Source organism: Staurois parvus, unplaced genomic scaffold, assembly GCF_062004578.1.
Source record: "Staurois parvus isolate SC_StPar_1 unplaced genomic scaffold, SC_StPar_1.0 ptg000578l, whole genome shotgun sequence".
Classification (NCBI taxonomy): domain Eukaryota; kingdom Metazoa; phylum Chordata; class Amphibia; order Anura; family Ranidae; genus Staurois; species Staurois parvus.
Genome location: NW_028318374.1, coordinates 3,615,148 through 3,632,694, shown reverse-complemented (window position 1 = coordinate 3,632,694; position 17,547 = coordinate 3,615,148). Strand labels below are relative to the sequence as shown.

General features: G+C 43.6%; 1 protein-coding gene across 2 annotated transcripts in view; it reads right to left on the bottom strand.

Moving 5' to 3' along the window:
• Positions 1-17,547, bottom strand: part of LOC149450216 (serine/threonine-protein kinase TNNI3K) — a 452,856-nt gene that overhangs the window by 70,065 nt on the left and 365,244 nt on the right. For both annotated transcript variants that reach the window (XM_089692165.1, XM_089692163.1), the window contains one exon: positions 8,435-8,494. In XM_089692165.1, the coding sequence (XP_089548291.1) occupies positions 8,435-8,494 (60 nt within the window). The remainder of the gene's footprint in view (positions 1-8,434; positions 8,495-17,547) is intronic.

Below are 17,547 nucleotides of genomic sequence, written 5' to 3'. Positions count from 1 at the left end.
GGGAAATCGGGCACTGCCCGAGGGCCCGGGGTCAGTAGGGGGACCCATGAGATGCCCCTGGTACCTTTTTCATAGGCTTTTTTGAGTTTGGGCAAGGACACAGGGGCCCCATGATCCCCTATTGCCCGGGGGCCCCATGAGTTGTCAGTCCGCTCCTGGTAGGGGGCGCCCACGCGCCCTACCCGCGCTGCCATTCGCAGCCTCGGCTGTCAAAATCCTGGCCAATGATTCCCCGCCGGCACCCACTGATCTCCGAGAATTACCGACAGGGGAGAGACCTGTGTATAAACAACACAGATCTCTCCCCTGCCAGCTCCTATGCAGAGCCATACACTCTTATCCTCTGAAAGTTCTATTAACTCCACCCAAGCCAAATGTATTATTGAATGTACAGAATTTTGCCTTACCCATAATTATTTTACATTCCTCGACCAATTTTACTTGCAAACAAAAGGGATTGCCTTGTTACGCCAATCTCACAATGTGCTTTTGGGAGAAACAATATATACAAGTAAACAACCCTTTTGCCAAATACATCTTTTTTTTGGGCGTTATATTGACAACATTTTATTAATCTGGGATGGTGATTTGAATTAATTTTTATCTTTTGTCGCATATTGCAATTCAAACTACCTTGGACTTTCTTTTACTCATGTTTTAAACTCCCAAGATATAATCTTTTTAGACTTGGTTTTATCAGCCACAGATAATGAAATTTGCAGTACAAATTACACCAAACCTACTAGTGGGAACCCATATCTACACTATTCCAGTTGTCACTATCCAGCCTGGAAAAATAATATTCCCAGTGGCCAATTCCAAAGACTAAGGAAGAACTGTTCAAAATTATGTGACTACCAAGAACAAGGTTCTCTTCTTTCAAAAAAGTTTTCTGAGAAAGGCTATCCCCCTTCCCTTATTAAAAACGCATACACCAAACACAGCGTATTGAAAGACCAAATACATATTCAGGCCCGTGACCAGTCCAACTCAGTGAGGTTTATCACTGGTTTCAACACATCACATCGTGACATTACCAACATCATTTCTGGTGAGTGCGCAATCTATTTGTTTCAAGGATCTTTACCTCCGAACTGCACAACACTCTATTTATCCCTCACAGCAATTGACATGGGAATTTGGACTATTGTGTGCTTTGTCATCATTAACTGAATAGCGCATTGCGTACTATTGCATTTCATTTTTGCTTTTTCCCTTTTTCTGCCTTTGTATATACGCTTAGGACATTTGCATTGAGTACTTATTTTATGTTTTCTGATTCAAGCACTGCACCGATCCCTCTCTTTTTTCTATTGTTTATTGAAAGGTTGGTTGGTTACCTTTTTTTTGGTGTTCTAGCGGCTTATAAAGACATTTTTGTAGCGCTCGCTATACCTTTTATACCTTATGAATACATGTTACTACGCATCTATTGCATTTACTTGATTACGAACATATGAGCTACCTAAATATATACCCATATTGATTTTACTATATTTCTTTTAGCAGTACCTTTTTTACAGTAATTTTTACCTTCACATGCCAACCTTTCCTCCCCCCCCCTTCTTCGTCCATATACCCAAACAGGGGCGGACTGACCATTCGAGCACTCGGGCACTGCCCGAGGTACCATGAAATGCCCCTGGTACCTTTTTTATAGGCTTTTTTGAGTGTGGGCAAGGACACAGGGGCCCCATGATCCCCTATTGCCCGGGGGCCCCATCAGTTGAGAGTCCGCCCCTGTACACAAAATTACCTCACTATAAATGCATTTTTTGACATAGTTTCAATGTACCAGCGATATCCTTTTTAACTTTGAGTTCTCCCACAAGAAAGTTTTTCCTTTATTATTTTATTGTTTTATTATTACATTATTTCTGCTAAAGATAAAAGTATATCACATTTTCCAATAGTGTTCTTATACATATCACTCCATTAATTGGCACCATTTTCTATCATTTGCAATTTGTACTTTTAAATTTGTATTCAGCATTCCTTCAGGACGAGCCGTCCGCTCTGATTGACACCCCATCCCCTGCTAATTACACTCAGCCAGCCTTCCCTCTAATGGTCATCTATATAATGGCCGCCGGCCAGGGTTACCAGAGACTTGAAAAAGCGCAACTGCGCGAAACATGTTGTCTTGGTAACCCTGCATACGCTCCCAGCTGAAGCCGACGCCGGACACTGCCTTCACTTGCTTGATGACGCCACTAGGGACGCCGGGACGCTGACACCACGTGATTTGAAGCAGACATGAGCATTCTCCGATATCAGCTTCCTCCAGAACGGACGGGCCGTCCGTTGGAGTCACACTGTTCACTTCAAGCTGGTCAAATTTTATTATATTTGCTACTTTGTCTCACCCAATAAAGATGCACCTTCATTAAGGTGCTTAACTGAGAGCATTTTCCACAGCGCCTATTCTTTTCAGTTCTCTTTACAATGGAAAGCACAGACACAGCACACAATGAAACAGCACACAGTTAACCCTTTGATCGCCCCACATGTTAACCCCTTCCTGCCCAGTGCAATTAGTACAGTGTCAGTGCTTTTAATTAGAACTGGTCATTGTATTGGTGTCACTGGGGATGCCAGTTCCCCCCAGTGTCAGAATGCCCGCCGTAGTCTTGCTATAAGTCGTAAAAAAAAAGTAAAAAAAAAAAAATGCCAGTATATATACCGCCATTTGTAGATGCTATAACTTTCACATCAACTAATTAATTTACATGTATTGGGATTTTTGTTTAACAAAGACATGTCACAGAATACATTTTGGCCTAAATTTATGACGAAATTTGATTCTTAAATTTTTTTTAACTGGACATGTTTAATAGCAAAATGTCAAAAATAGTGTTTTTTTTCTCAAAGTTATCAGTCTTTTTTTGTTTACAGCGCCAAAAATAAAAACCACAGAAGTGATCAGATACGTTCATAAGAAAGCTCTATTTGTGGGAAAAAAGGATGTAAATTTCATTTGGGTGCAGCATTGCATGACCGCGTAATTGTCAAAGTAACGCAGCTCTGTATCGCAAAAAATGACCTGGTCAGGGAGGGGGGTAAATCCTCTGGAGGGCAAGTGGTTAAAGAAAGTAGAAAAATAACAGATCTACTGGCAGGATCAATAGGTAATAAAAATATGTACATACATATAAGGTGCAGTGCTAAAATAACATAAATATAAACAGCATATTATAACATAAAATCAAGTGCAAATATCAGATCACACTGAGGTGAAATTGAGTGACTAAAAAGTCCCAAGATAAATGAAGGCCCAACGTGAGGATCCAATAGATCCTAATGAGTGTGTGGGGCAGAGTTCCAGTGTACCACACGGTGAATCTGGGGTAAAAATGCGCACTCACCAGAAGTGCGTCAAAAATACGCATGTGAGATTTATCCTGTTACATCAGGTAGCGGTCATCTACTGCCAAGGTAAGGTCAGGCTCATACAACTTCCAATCGCAACTCGGGGTAGTCACTCCAAGAATCTTAAACGTGTCTCAAACGTGTCACCATCTGGGGTCCCTTTTTTTGAACAGGTTCTGCAAGTGGGGAACAGCTCAGCAGGGAACACACTCCCAGGCATGCACCCATTTTCCAGGACGAAGAAGCAGAGCTCACTCTTCTGGTGAGTGTGCATTTTTTACCCCAGATTCACCGTGTGGTACACTGGAACTCTGCCCCACGCACTCATTAGGATCTATTGGATCCCCACGTTGGGCCTTCATTTATCTTGGGACTTTTTATTCACTCAATTTCACCTCAGTGTGATCTGATAATTGCACTTGATTTTATGCTATAATATGATGTTTATATTTATGTTATTTTAGCGCTGCACCTTATATGTATGTACTCTGTTGGAAGGTTCTTTCTTGGTTACCTATTTTGGTGTTCTAGCTGCTGTCTTTTATAGATTCTCGGATAGCGCTCGCATATTACCCCTTTAATAAAAATATGTGACAGGGGAGACTCAGAAAACAAACTGTTAATACCAGCGGCAGATTGCATATTATGTCATTTTTTATTTTCCAATATCCCTGCTTTAACAGAAAAGAGTTAACATCGCCCCAAAGTTACCAAAGAAGAAAGAACAAAATCTTGTGTGATTTTCAAAAGATAAACTAACACCTAAATGTCCCACTATATTATCAGCATGCAGCATCTTAATAGGGACAGCCCAGGCTAAATACACACTATAAAATCAATATGTGTTATAAAATGTCAATGCCCCATGTTTAATAGGTGTAACATTTCTTAATATTGCTTTAGCTGCGTTGGCGTCTCATGACGGCCAAGTGATGTATGGCACTTGCGGGAAGAGCGGAGACTGCATTTATCACGCAGCGCAGACACTAACAAAATACACAATTTGTTGTACGCAGAGAATAGTTACCTGAGATTATTTATCGGGGGTGACACGTTGCTAGTTACTGCATTTTCCTAAAGCCGTTGTCTGCTGTCACTTTCATTATATTTTCTATGTATAATCCTGGATGAGCCGGTGAAATGGGGACGGCAGTAAAATAACAAATCACTTCAGTTTTAATAAATTAAACAAAATGTATCAAATCTGGCATCTCGTTAACATATACACTTATTTGTTGGAGACTGGCTAATGTGTTTATTTTTTCCAGGTGGAAAGGATTTATGCGTGTTGACTTTTAGGTTGGTTCTACACCTAGGGGTCTCCGTTTTCATGCCATTTTTTTTTATTGCTTTGGGCAGGTGCGTTGCTATGCACTGGCATGTGCTTCCACTCCTAACGGACACTCTGTTCCAGTGTTTCTCAACCTTTTTCAGTCAAGGCACCCTTTAAAATTATGGATAATCTCAAGGCACCCTTTAAAATGATGGATAATCTCAAGGCACCTCAATCTAAAATGTACACCCAACATTAGAGGTGATTTATTCTTCCAAAGCAAATACACCTTTGAACACTGGTATCGACTAGTATTCCAGTGTGTCTCTCTCATTTTCTCTCCCTCACTCTGCTATTGTGACCTCAGTGCCGATGAAGAGGGGCAGGGGAGGGCCAAACAAGGATGATGTGCATGCACCCGACGCCCTCCTTATTAACCGATGATGTAATTGGTTGTTAGGATGCTGGCAGCTAGAATTTCATAAAAGTGCACAATGAAAACTTGTGGCTTTGTGTACTAAAAGGCAGGATTGATCCACGTACTGGCTTGTATACAATTTTTTGGGCATGTTGCCAAGGCACCCCTGAAGAAGCCTGAAGGCACCCCTGAAGAAGCCTGAAGGTACCCCAGGGTGTCTGGGCACCCATAAACGAAAGCAAACAAGGGCACACTCTCATTGTTCATTACCGTGGTACACCACAAATTTATTTAGAAAACATATAGATGTATACTCACAAACTAAAGAGAATAAAAACAGAGCAGATAAATCTGTAATGTCAGTCCAATGGAATAATAGACCCTTGTAGGGATAGGCTAACGCATTTTGGGAGACGGACTCCCTTCTTCAGAGCTAAAATGTAAACCTGCTGATCCCACATTTATAAACCAAAGAATGGTGAAGAGAACTAAAACACTCCCCCAAACACATGACGACCCAGTCTGAGAAGAGCCAATCAAATCCACCTCCATCCACCTGCTTTGTATACAATTTTTGGGCATGTTGCAAAGGCAGCCATGAAGAAGCTTGAAGGCACCCCTGAAGAAGCCTGAAGGCACCCCAGGATGCCTGGGCACCCTGGTTGAGAAAGGCTGCTCTATTCCTTCCTGCCCAAAACACTGATATTTTTTTGTCCATCGCACGTCAATGGACCACATATGTGTAAGCCGGTACCCTTAAAAGCAATAGCAAACCTCATCACATGTATTAACTTTTTGTTGTCCACATTCCCTCCTAGATTGTAAGCTCGAAAGAGCAGGGCCCCTGAATCCCTTGTAACATGGTAACATTGTACTACTTTGGTCATAGTAAAATATGAAAAAAAAAATCTTAAAAAAAAATGTAATAAAAAATTAAAAATAATAAAAAAAAATAAAAAAAAAATATATTTTTTTTTTTCATACTGTCACCAGTCAGTGTCCCTGTTCACCGCCATGCCAGTTATATGATGACGCTGTACTGCACTGGTGACAGTATGTAAAAAAAAATAGTGAAAATAGTTTTTTTAATTTTCCGAAAAATTATGACAAAAAAAATACAACTTCAAAAAACACGCCATGACTCTTATGAAGTACGTCGGACTGTCTACTTTTCAAAAAGGGGTCATTTGGGGGAAAAATACAACTTCAAAAAACACGCCATGACTCTTATGAAGTACGTCGGACTGTCTACTTTTCAAAAAGGGGTCATTTGGGGGATATCTGTACTGTTCTGACATTCTTTGACCTCAAGAAATTAGATTGGCTGTCAGTACTTCAGGATTGATCAATTTTCAGTTCTATACCATAGTTTGTGAACTCTATAACTTTCCTACAAACTAAAAAATACATCCTAATTTGGGTTATTTTCACCAAAGACATGTAGCAGAATACATCTCGGCCTAAATTTATGAAGAACAATTATTTATTTACAAACTTTTATAACAGAAACAAAGAAAAACGTGTTTTTTTTTCAAACTTTTCAAATTTTTTTGTTAATTTAGCAAAAAATAAAAACCCCAGCGATGATTAAATACCACCAAAAGAAAGCTCTAGTTGTGTGAAGAAAATGATAAAATTTTAGTTGGGGTACAATGTTGTATGACCGTGCAATTGTCATTCAAAGTGTGAGAGCGCTGAAACCTGAAAAATGGCCTGGGCAGGAAGGTGTAAAATTGCCCGGTATTGAAATGGTTAAGCTACAGAGCCACGTCACGGCGCCCCGATATTCTGTGGTCCTAACTCTACAAATTTTGAGAGCCCCCATAGTAGAGGCACATGTATTTAATGGATAGACCAAGGGCAGGTGAACCTGAGGGAGCCCACCCCTCCTTAAAGGTATAGGAACACACTGGAAACCCAGCATGTAGCACAATGGCAGCTAGGGCGTCCAGTGCACCCCCTCACCAACAATTCAACAGTACAAAAAATGGCCACTGCCCTAGTCTAAAGCTAGTTATAGACTGGGGCAGTGGCCATTTTTTGTACTTTTGTAGATTAAGAACTGATTTGTCTGGAGGGAGCCCACCCCCTCCTTTAAAGTACAGGGATGTATGGGACACTCAGCAAAGGCACAGTGGCAGATAAAGGTATCCAGTGTGTCACCGCAGTTTCAGTTTCAGGTCAGAAAAAGTAGCCTTTATACAGGTTTCTTTGATCATCTTTCAACTACCTTTTAGTGCTGAATTAGGGCTATACTCCTGTTTCCTCCCACACTCTAAGGTAGGTCAGTTGGGCTCCTGTCTTAGGCTAAGTTCACACCAGGGGCGGACTGGCAACTCATGGGGCCCCCGGGCAATAGGGGATCATGGGGCCCCTGTGTCCTTGCCCAAACTCAAAAAAGCCTATGAAAAAGGTACCGGGGCATCTCATGGGGCCCCCTACTGACCCCGGTCAGTCCACCCCTGGTTCACACCTATGCAGTTTGTGTTTGATCCGTTTCAACAGTGCGTTTTTGCCACGTTTTTTAACATTTTTTTTCTTGTTGCTAGGCAGATTAAAAACACATCAAAAATGCACTACATGCTTTTCCAGTGTCTCCATTGAAGTCTATAGAACCAAAAATGAAATGTTTCGCGTTTAAAAAAGTCCCTGACCCTTTCCAAAAAACGCACCGGGTGAAAACGCAGAGATGTGAACCTGTCTCATAGGAAGTCATGTTAAATGGACTGCTGTGCGTTTCTGCAAAACGCAGCGGAAAACACATAGGTGTGAACTAAATTAGCCCTGGTATGCATCAGTGTGAGTTCGGGACCTTAAATTATACTCCTTGAGGGTTGGGGACTGATGTGAATATATATATTTTATTTATCTATTTCAGGTACTTATATAGCGCCGTCAATTTACGCAGCACTTTACATATATATTGTACATTCACATCAGTCCCTAACCCTCAAGGGGCGTACAATCTAAGGTCCCTAAATTACATCCATACATACATATACTAGGGACAATTTAGACAGGAGCCAATTAACCTACCAGCATGTCTTTGGAGTGTGGGAGGAAACCGGAATACCTGGAGGAAACCCACGCAGGCACAGGGAGAACATGCAAACTCCAGGCAGGAGGTGCCATGGCTGGGATTCGGACCAATGACCCCAGTACTGCCAGGCGGAAGTGCTAACCATTTAGCCACTGTGCTGCCCATGATATACATACACACATGTAAAGAACTGCGTAAATTGATGGCGCTATATAAGTACCTGTAATAAATAATGAATACATAAATATATTAAATGTAGAACTCTTTATTTATTGTATGACATCCTAATGTTAGAACCTCTCGTGTAGCAAACAGAAAAAAAAAAATCATTTACCTCAATGTTACACAGGCATTCCTCTAGGTTAGAAACAACTTCTGAGAAATCAGGACGACCCTGCAGAGAATAAATACAATAAATATAAATCTTTTGTTCACCGAACAGTTTTGTTTAGAGCCCATTTACTGTACATTTTTGTGGTGTGTTAACATGCGTTTTGTTAAGGCGCCCTATTAAAAATAACGGAAGACCAGAACTAAATGAAAGAGTACAAGATCATTTTAATTGTTGCTAAATAGGACTTTAAAACAACAGCCAATGCGTTTTCTTGGGCTCTTTCATCCCGTTTTGGTCTTGGTTTTCTATGATTTAAAGCAGAACTTCACCCAAAAGGGGAAGTTCTGTTTGTTTGCCTCCCCCACTGCAACATTTGGCACTTTTTGGGGGGGGGAGCAGGCACCTGGTTTTGACAGGTACCCACTTCCGGTCATATGCTCCGCGGCAATCTGAGCTGGAAGTCCAGTCCCTGCAGCCTTCTGGGACACTTCACAGACCATTCACAAAGCATGGTGTGCGTCACGCATAAGCAGTCGCCGCAAGGTTTCCCTTACTGAAGATGGCGGCACCTGAACCTGAAACAGATCGAAGAATCGTCTCGGGGTGAGGACATCGCTGGACCCCTGGACAGATAAGTGTCACATAGTTACATAGTTAGTCTGGCTGAAAAAAGACAAAAGTCCATCCAGTTCAACCATAAAAAAAAAAGTTACAATCCTATACCCACCTCAGGGGCAGACTGACCCTTTGGTAACTCAGGCACTGCCCGAGGGCCCGGGGTCAGTAGGGGGCCCCATGAGATGCCCCTGGTACCTTTTTCATAGGCTTTTTTGAGTTTGGGCAAGGACACAGGGGCCCCATGATCTCCTATTGCCCGGGGCCCCCTGAGTTGTCAGTCCGCCCCTGCCCACAGTTGATCCAGAGGAAGGCAAAAAACCCAGCAAAGCATGATCCAATTTGCTCCTGCAGGGAAAAGTCAGCAGCCACAGCATTTGTAGCTGCTGACTTTAATATTTTTAGGAGGGGGGGGGGGAGCCTGCAGCTCTGCTTTAAAGTGATATTTAACCCAAAAGTAAGCATTTATTATATTGCAGCTTACCATTTTTTAGTTGTGAAGGCTGCATTAGTTTTCATTTTTAGGCTTTCTGTTGGCAAACAGTGTTCATGTATTTTGCAACAAGTATTTCAGTGTTCAGTAGAGATATATTCTTCAACCAGTAGATGGCAGTGTTTATAAGTTCGATAGAACTCTATGTCTTTTCTCTATAATAAAGTTCCTGTTTTCTGTTTGCCGAGAAGCAGCAAATAAACACATGTGGACTGTGCACTGTCTGTTCTGTAGGGCTATATACTGTACAGAATCTCTAACACTTTCTTTCTTCTATTTTCATTGGGTGATCTGGTCAGTAAGTTTGCTGTTTTCAAAAGAACAAGAGTTCTTTGTGGACTTGTCACAAAATTTGTAATGCAACATACAGCAACATGAGACATTGTGGTGCATTGCACTTGCAACGAATTTAGTTTGTCTTAAAAGATAGGTTTACCTTTGGAACATGTAACATGTTCCTATAGCTGCCACCCCCACCCCCCTCCCTCTGACAGATAGTATGGGGAGAAGTCTCCCCGTACTGTCAAATTTGAAAACAGCACTGACATGCAGGGCTTCGTCCACATGGCCGTGTCACTTATTCACAGTGTTCTGTGAATGAGTGCCTACAAGTCCCGACAGCCTTAGTGGCTGTGAGCTTGTAGTTTTCAATGGACTACCACGGCGCTGTAGAATGCCTTGGTAGTTAATTGAAACTCCCTGTCAGTATATCTGCTTAGCCATACATCCTGTACATCTCGTACATCCCGTACATCCCATACATCTCGTACATCCTGTACATCCCGTACATCCCGTACATCCTGTACATCTCGTACATCCTGTACATCCCATATATCTCGTACATCCCGTACATCTCGTACATCTCGTACATCCCGTACATCCCGTACATCCTGTACATCTCCTACATCCCATACATCTCGTACACCCCGTACATCCCATACATCCCATACATCTCGTACACCCCGTACATCCCATACATCCCATACATCTCGTACACCCCGTACATCCCATACATCTCATACATTCTGTACATCCCATAAATCCTGTACATCCTTTACATCTTGTACATCCTGTACATCCCATAAATCCCGTACATCCTGTAAATCCCATACATCTCATACATCCTGTGAATCCCATACATCTCGTACACCCCGTACATCCCATACATCCCATACATCTCGTACACCCCGTACATCCCATACATCCCATACATCTCGTACACCCCGTACATCCCATACATCTCATACATTCTGTACATCCCATAAATCCTGTACATCCTTTACATCTTGTACATCCTGTACATCCCATAAATCCCGTACATCCTGTAAATCCCATACATCTCATACATCCTGTGAATCCCATACATCTCGTACACCCCGTACATCCCATACATCCCATACATCTCGTACACCCCGTACATCCCATACATCTCGTATATCCCATACATCCCATACATCTCGTACATCCCATACATCTCGTACATCCCATACATCTCGTACATCCCATACATCTCGTACATCCCGTACATCTCGTATATCCCGTACATCCCATACATCCCGTACATCTCTTACATCCCATACATCTCGTATATCCCGTACATCCCATACATCCCATACATCTCGTACATCCCATAAATCCCATACATCCCGTACATCCTGTAAATCCCATACATCTCTTACATCCTGTAAATCCCATACATCTCGTACACCCCGTAAATCCCATACATCTCGTACATCTCGTACATCCCGTACATCCCATACATCCTGTACATCTCCTACATCCCATACATCTCGTACACCCCGTACATCCCATACATCCCATACATCTCGTACACCCCGTACATCCCATACATCCCACACATCTCGTACACCCCGTACATCCCATACATCTCATACATTCTGTACATCCCATAAATCCTGTACATCCTTTACATCTTGTACATCCTGTACATCCCATAAATCCCGTACATCCTGTAAATCCCATACATCTCATACATCCTGTGAATCCCATACATCTCGTACACCCCGTACATCCCATACATCTCGTACACCCCGTACATCCCATACATCTCGTATATCCCATACATCCCATACATCTCGTACATCCCATACATCTCGTACATCCCATACATCTCGTATATCCCCTACATCCATACATCTCGTACATCCCATACATCTCGTATATCCCGTACATCCCATACATCCCATACATCTCGTACATCCCATAAATCCCATACATCCCGTACATCCTGTAAATCCCATACATCTCTTACATCCTGTAAATCCCATACATCTCGTACACCCCGTAAATCCCATACATCTCGTACATCCTGTACATCCCATAAATCCCGTACATCTCGTACATTCTGTAAATCCTTTACATCCCATACATCTCATATATCCTGTACATCCCGTATATCCCATACATCTCGCATATCCCGTACTTCCCGTAGCAGATATTCTGACAGGTCTGCAGGAGACCTCCATGGCATCACCGATCTACTGATCACTGGTGCGATGCTTTCCAGGCTCCTGCAGACAAAAATAATAAATGCACATTTTTTTACCTGCAAATAAATGTGCATTTATTATTTTTGCCAAAAAAGGCGAACTTATCCTTTAATGCATTGTGGTGCCATTCAAAACTAATGGCACCAGGCAACGTGTGTTGCCACACACACACATCACTGCAGTGCTACGATAGAAATGGACCCTTAGGCCTTGTACACATGGGCTTCGGCTTGTGTCAGAGCACCGTATACTGCAAGCTTTTCAGAAAGCATTTGGAAAATGAGCTTCAAACAATGTTCTTCAAGCATCTGAAGCACCCTTCAGCTTCAATATGAGAATGATAAACACAGATCTTAATGGGAATGCTGCCTGCCACTTTAAACACGCAGCTAGCAGGCTTTCAACAAGTTCCAAGTAGTTCAAACCCTTTACTGAAGCCTGATAGCAGCAGTCTGTGAAGTGTGATACAGCACATGTACTCAGAAAAACTGCACATTATATAGTCACAAAAACGGTACCCACGAAGACACGCCTGCACACCCTTTTTTTAAAGGGCCAGTCTGCTCAAAACTATATTTCAGCATTCGGTTGATGCTGAAGTGTATAAATGGTTGTAAACCCTTACATATACCCAGTGAAGTGACTGGCCTCAGGGATGAAACAAAGCCTCATACATAAGTTATACCTGTTTATCTGCAGTCTTCTCTACATTCATTCAAAGTACTGAATTTATAAAACTTGTTTGAGATTGCAGAAAAAAGGGTGCAGAGAGCTGAAGTTACACACTGCAGAGCCCAACAGAGGTCTGAGAGCTGGTTGGAGGGAAGGGACACCCCCCTCCGCACAGTATACAGGACCAGAGCTGAGGCTGTCAATCAGCTAGAGGCCCCTCCCCTGTCACCATTTTTTTCTTGATGTCAGGAAAACTTGTCAAGTGATTCATGCTGATGGCAGAGGAAGGAAGCAGCAGACAGAAATGACAGTGCTCTTAATTGAGACAAGTACACACTATAGAGGGATATGCGTTGTTCCTATTTCATGTCTGAGGTTTACAACCACTTTACATCACATAATGTTTTAAAAAGAATTTTGCATAAAGAGGCTAAATAGACATAGACAGACATTGAAAGCTGTAGAGGGATCACGTACCCCCCAATTTTCTGAGATAGGAAAGAAGGACACCTTGGTAGGTATGCAAAGGACTTAACCCTGCCATGGAGATAGTAAAGCATGAATATGCAGAAAATGATTAGGTGAACCTAAAAATCTTTTTCTCTTTTTACTGGATGCTCAAAACAACACATATAAGAATTTAGAGGATGGATGAGAATTTCAGTATAGTATAATAGATTTGGTAGTTAAATAATTTATTGTTTAATGAGGCCTATACCTCTATACTAGTGGTCTTCAAACTGTGGCCCACAAGCCAGAAATAGCCCTTTGCTTCCTTATATCTAGCCCTTGGGGCACTATTCCTCCCACTGACACCAATGATGGGGTATTATTCCTTCCATAGATACTAATGATGGGGCACTATTCCTCCCACTGACACCAACGATGGGGCACTATCCCTCCCACTGAAACTGTTGGTGAGGCAGCATTCCTCCCACTGACACGAATTATTGGGCGCTATTCCTCTCACTGAAACCGATTATGGGGCGCTATTCCTCCCACTGACACCAGTGATGGGGCGCTATTCCTCTCACTAAAACCGACAATGGGGCACTATTCCTGCCACTGACACCAACAATGGGGCACTGTTCCTCCCACTGATGTCAACAATGGGGCGCTATTACACTCACTGAAATCGATGATGGGGCACTATTCCTCCCACTGACATGAATTATGGGGCACTATCCCTCCCACTGACACCAGTGATGGGACGCTATTCCTCTCACTGAAACCGGTGATGGGGCACTATTCCTGCCACTGACACCAACAATGGGGCACTGTTTCACTGATGTCAACAATGGGGCGCTATTCCACTCACTAAAATCGATGATGGGGCACTATTGCTGCCACTGACACCAATGATAGGGCACTATTCCTCCTACTAACACCAACAATGGGACACTATTCCTCCCACTGACACCAACAATGGGGCACTGTTGCTCTCACTAAAACCGATGATGGGGCACTATTCCTGCCACTGATACCAACAATGGGGCACTGTTCCTCTCATTGAAACCAGTGATGGGCACTATTCCTCCCACTGACATCAACGATGAGGCACTGTTCCTCCCACTGATGCCAATGATGGGGCACTATTCCTCCTCCAACTGACCACATGCTCTATGTATTTTTTTTTTTTTACTCCCACTGACCATCAAGTCTGAGACATTGTTTACTCCCACTGGCCACAGTCCGGTCCCTCTAAAGTGTGAAGGACAGTAAAACTGGCCTTTTGGTTAGAAAGTTTGGAGGCTCTTGACCAAGACAAAAAAGAGGGACAAATGAGAAACATGGACAGAGGTATTTTTGTTACACAGAGGGACAGTCCCTCGAAATGAGGGGCAGTCCCTTGAAATGAGGGACAGTCCTTCGAAATGAGGGACAGTTGAAAGCTATGGGACCATGAAGTCATCTTACACTCTCAATAACATCAATCAGTCATAACATATGTATGCTGGTATAATATAAAATGCAAATTTGCAATTTTATTCTGGGTGTGATCTGTGTCAGGTATGTGGAAACAGAGAGAAGGGCAGAGGACACAGACAGTTGGTGAAGGGTTGGTTGTGGATGGGTAGGGTCAAATGGGGTGTTGAGGGGTTTACAGCCAGAGAAATAGGTCATGAGTAGCTCTCAATGTGAACGCTGGATCTTTGTTTTAAGAGTGAGCAGCAACTGTCTGAAGGTAGGCAATGATGGATCGATGGAGGCCAAAGGAGACCATTCTATAGTTAAAGTGATAGTGAACTTTATGTTTTTATTTTTACCTATAGATAAGTATATAATAAAGCTTACCTGTAGGTTAAATAATTATCTCCTAAACATGCACCATTCAGGAGATATTCTAGTGAGCAGTGACGTCATCGGTGCATGCGCTCTAAGCAGTGTTTCTCAGCCTTTGTTTAGTCAAGGCACCCTTTAAAATGATGGACAGTCCCGAGACACCCTTTAAAATGATGGACAGTCCCGAGGCACCCTTTAAAATGATGGACAGCCCCGAGACACCCTTTAAAATGATGGACAGTCCCGAGGCACCCTTTAAAATGATGGACAGTCCCGAGGCACCCTTTAAAATGATGGACAGTCCCGAGGCACCCTTTAAATGATGGACAGTCCCGAGGCACCCTTTAAAATGATGGACAGTCCCGAGGCACCCTTTAAAATGATAGACAGTCCGGAGGCACCCTTTAAAATGATGGACAGCCCTGAGGCAGCCTTTAAAATGATGGACAGTCCGGAGGCACCCTTTAAAATGATGGACAGTCCCGAAGCATCCTTTAAAATGATGGACAGTCCCGAGGCACCCTTTAAAATGATGGACAGTCCCGAGGCACCCTTTAAAATGATGGACAGTCCCGAGGCAGTCTTTAAAACGATGGACAGTCCCGAGGCACCCTTTAAAATGATGGACAGTCCCGAGGCACCCTTTAAAATGATGGACAGTCCCGAGGCACCCTTTAAAATGATGGACAGTCCCGAGGCACCCTTTAAAATGATGGACAGTCCCGAGGCACCCCATTCTAAAATGTGAAAAACTATTCTAATGGTTTTATGTAACGCAGCAACATCCACACATGTCAGACACCCAATATTAGAGGCGATTTTTTCTTCCAAAGCAAATACACTTTTGCACACTGGTACTGACTAGTATTCCAATGTTTCTCTTCTCCCTCAGTTTTTCTCCATCACTAATGTGACCCCAGCACTGATGGAGAGGGGCAGGGGAGGGTCAAACTAGGATGCTGTGCAGGCGGCTGACAACCTCCTTATCAACTGATGATGTAATTGGTTGTCCGGACGCCAGCGGCTAGAAGGTTGTCATGGTGCACAATGAAAACTGTGGCTTTTTGTAACTAAAAGGCTGGTATACAAGCTTTGAGAAATTTTTAGACATTTTACCAAGGCACCCCTGAAGAAACCTCAAGGCACCCCAGGCACTGGGCACCCTGGTTGAGAAAGACCGATCTAAAGGAACGGCATACCCGAACCATTCATTCAGAGCTCTGCGCCGTGGCCGTGACTCCCGCGGGCATGCTCCCTCCTCACAGGAGTTTGACTGATGGCAGCAGAAGGCTATGGCTCCATTGCTCTTAGTTTTTCCCGTGAAATGAACACAACAGGGAGCCAGGTATGTGTTTAGGGACAGAGGGGGAAGGGCAGTCAATGGGGCATATTTTACCCTAATGTGCAGGTTGCATTAAACCCCCCCAAAAAATAGAATTTAGAATTACTTTAAACCATTGTAGTGCAATGGTGGGGGTGGGGTGTGTAGGGGGGTGGTATTACAAAGGTTTATTTTTTTGCAGCCCGGAGTTGGGCTTTAAGTTACCCAACACATGCTGATACTGCTAAATTTAGCCTGGGCCACTAGAAATCAATGATCTCTGAACATGAAAACGTTAATTGGGACACATTTTTCACTTTTTTCATCCTCCGTTCCATCCCCATGCTGCTGATTTCTTAGTAGTCACTTCCTTTCTACTCGTATCCCAATGATGACTGCATGGAAAGCAGGTTTCCGGGTGGTGAAAACAGTGAGCCAAGCCTATGTAATGGTGTCGGCAGGGCTGTTTGTAGTCCCCACTGATATAGTGCATGACACAGGAGCAGGGGCGGACTGACCATTTGGAAACCCGGGCACTGCACGAGGGTCCGGGGTCAGTAAGGGGCCCCATTAGATGCCCCTGGTACCTTTTTAATAGGCTTTTTTGCGTATGGGCAAGGACACAGGGGCTCCATGATCCCCTATTGCCTGGGGGCCCCATGAGTTGTCAGTCCGCCCTTGCACAGGAGCACAACTGACAGACGAGGACAGAGCACTGTCACCCTCTAACACAGCGGTTCTCAACCTGGGGGTCGCGACCCCTTTGGGGGTCGAACGACACTTTCCCAGGGGTCGCCTAAGACCATCGGAAAACACATATTTCCGATGGCCTTAGGAACCGAGACACCGCTCCTTGATCCGTCTGCAGGTGTGGGCGGGATGACATGCCGTTCCTGTCATCTGGACACACCCCCGGGATCAATCCTTCCTCGTCGGTGATTGGCCGCCGGAACTGTAGCTCAAGAGAGGCACACAGGCGGCCAATCACCGGCGAGGAGGTGGAGCTTGGAAAGGAGGAGCCGAGCGGCACCGCGAAGCACGAGCGAGTGAAGAGGAGGAAAGCGGCCGGAGAAGGAAGCCATCTGACCGGTAAGTGTTTGTACCATGGGAGAGGGAGGGAGCGAGCGAGCCCAGGCTGGAGCAGGGGTCAGCAAGGTAAGTATCATTGGTGTCAGTGGGAGGAATAGTGCCCAATCATTGGTGTCACTATTACCAATGA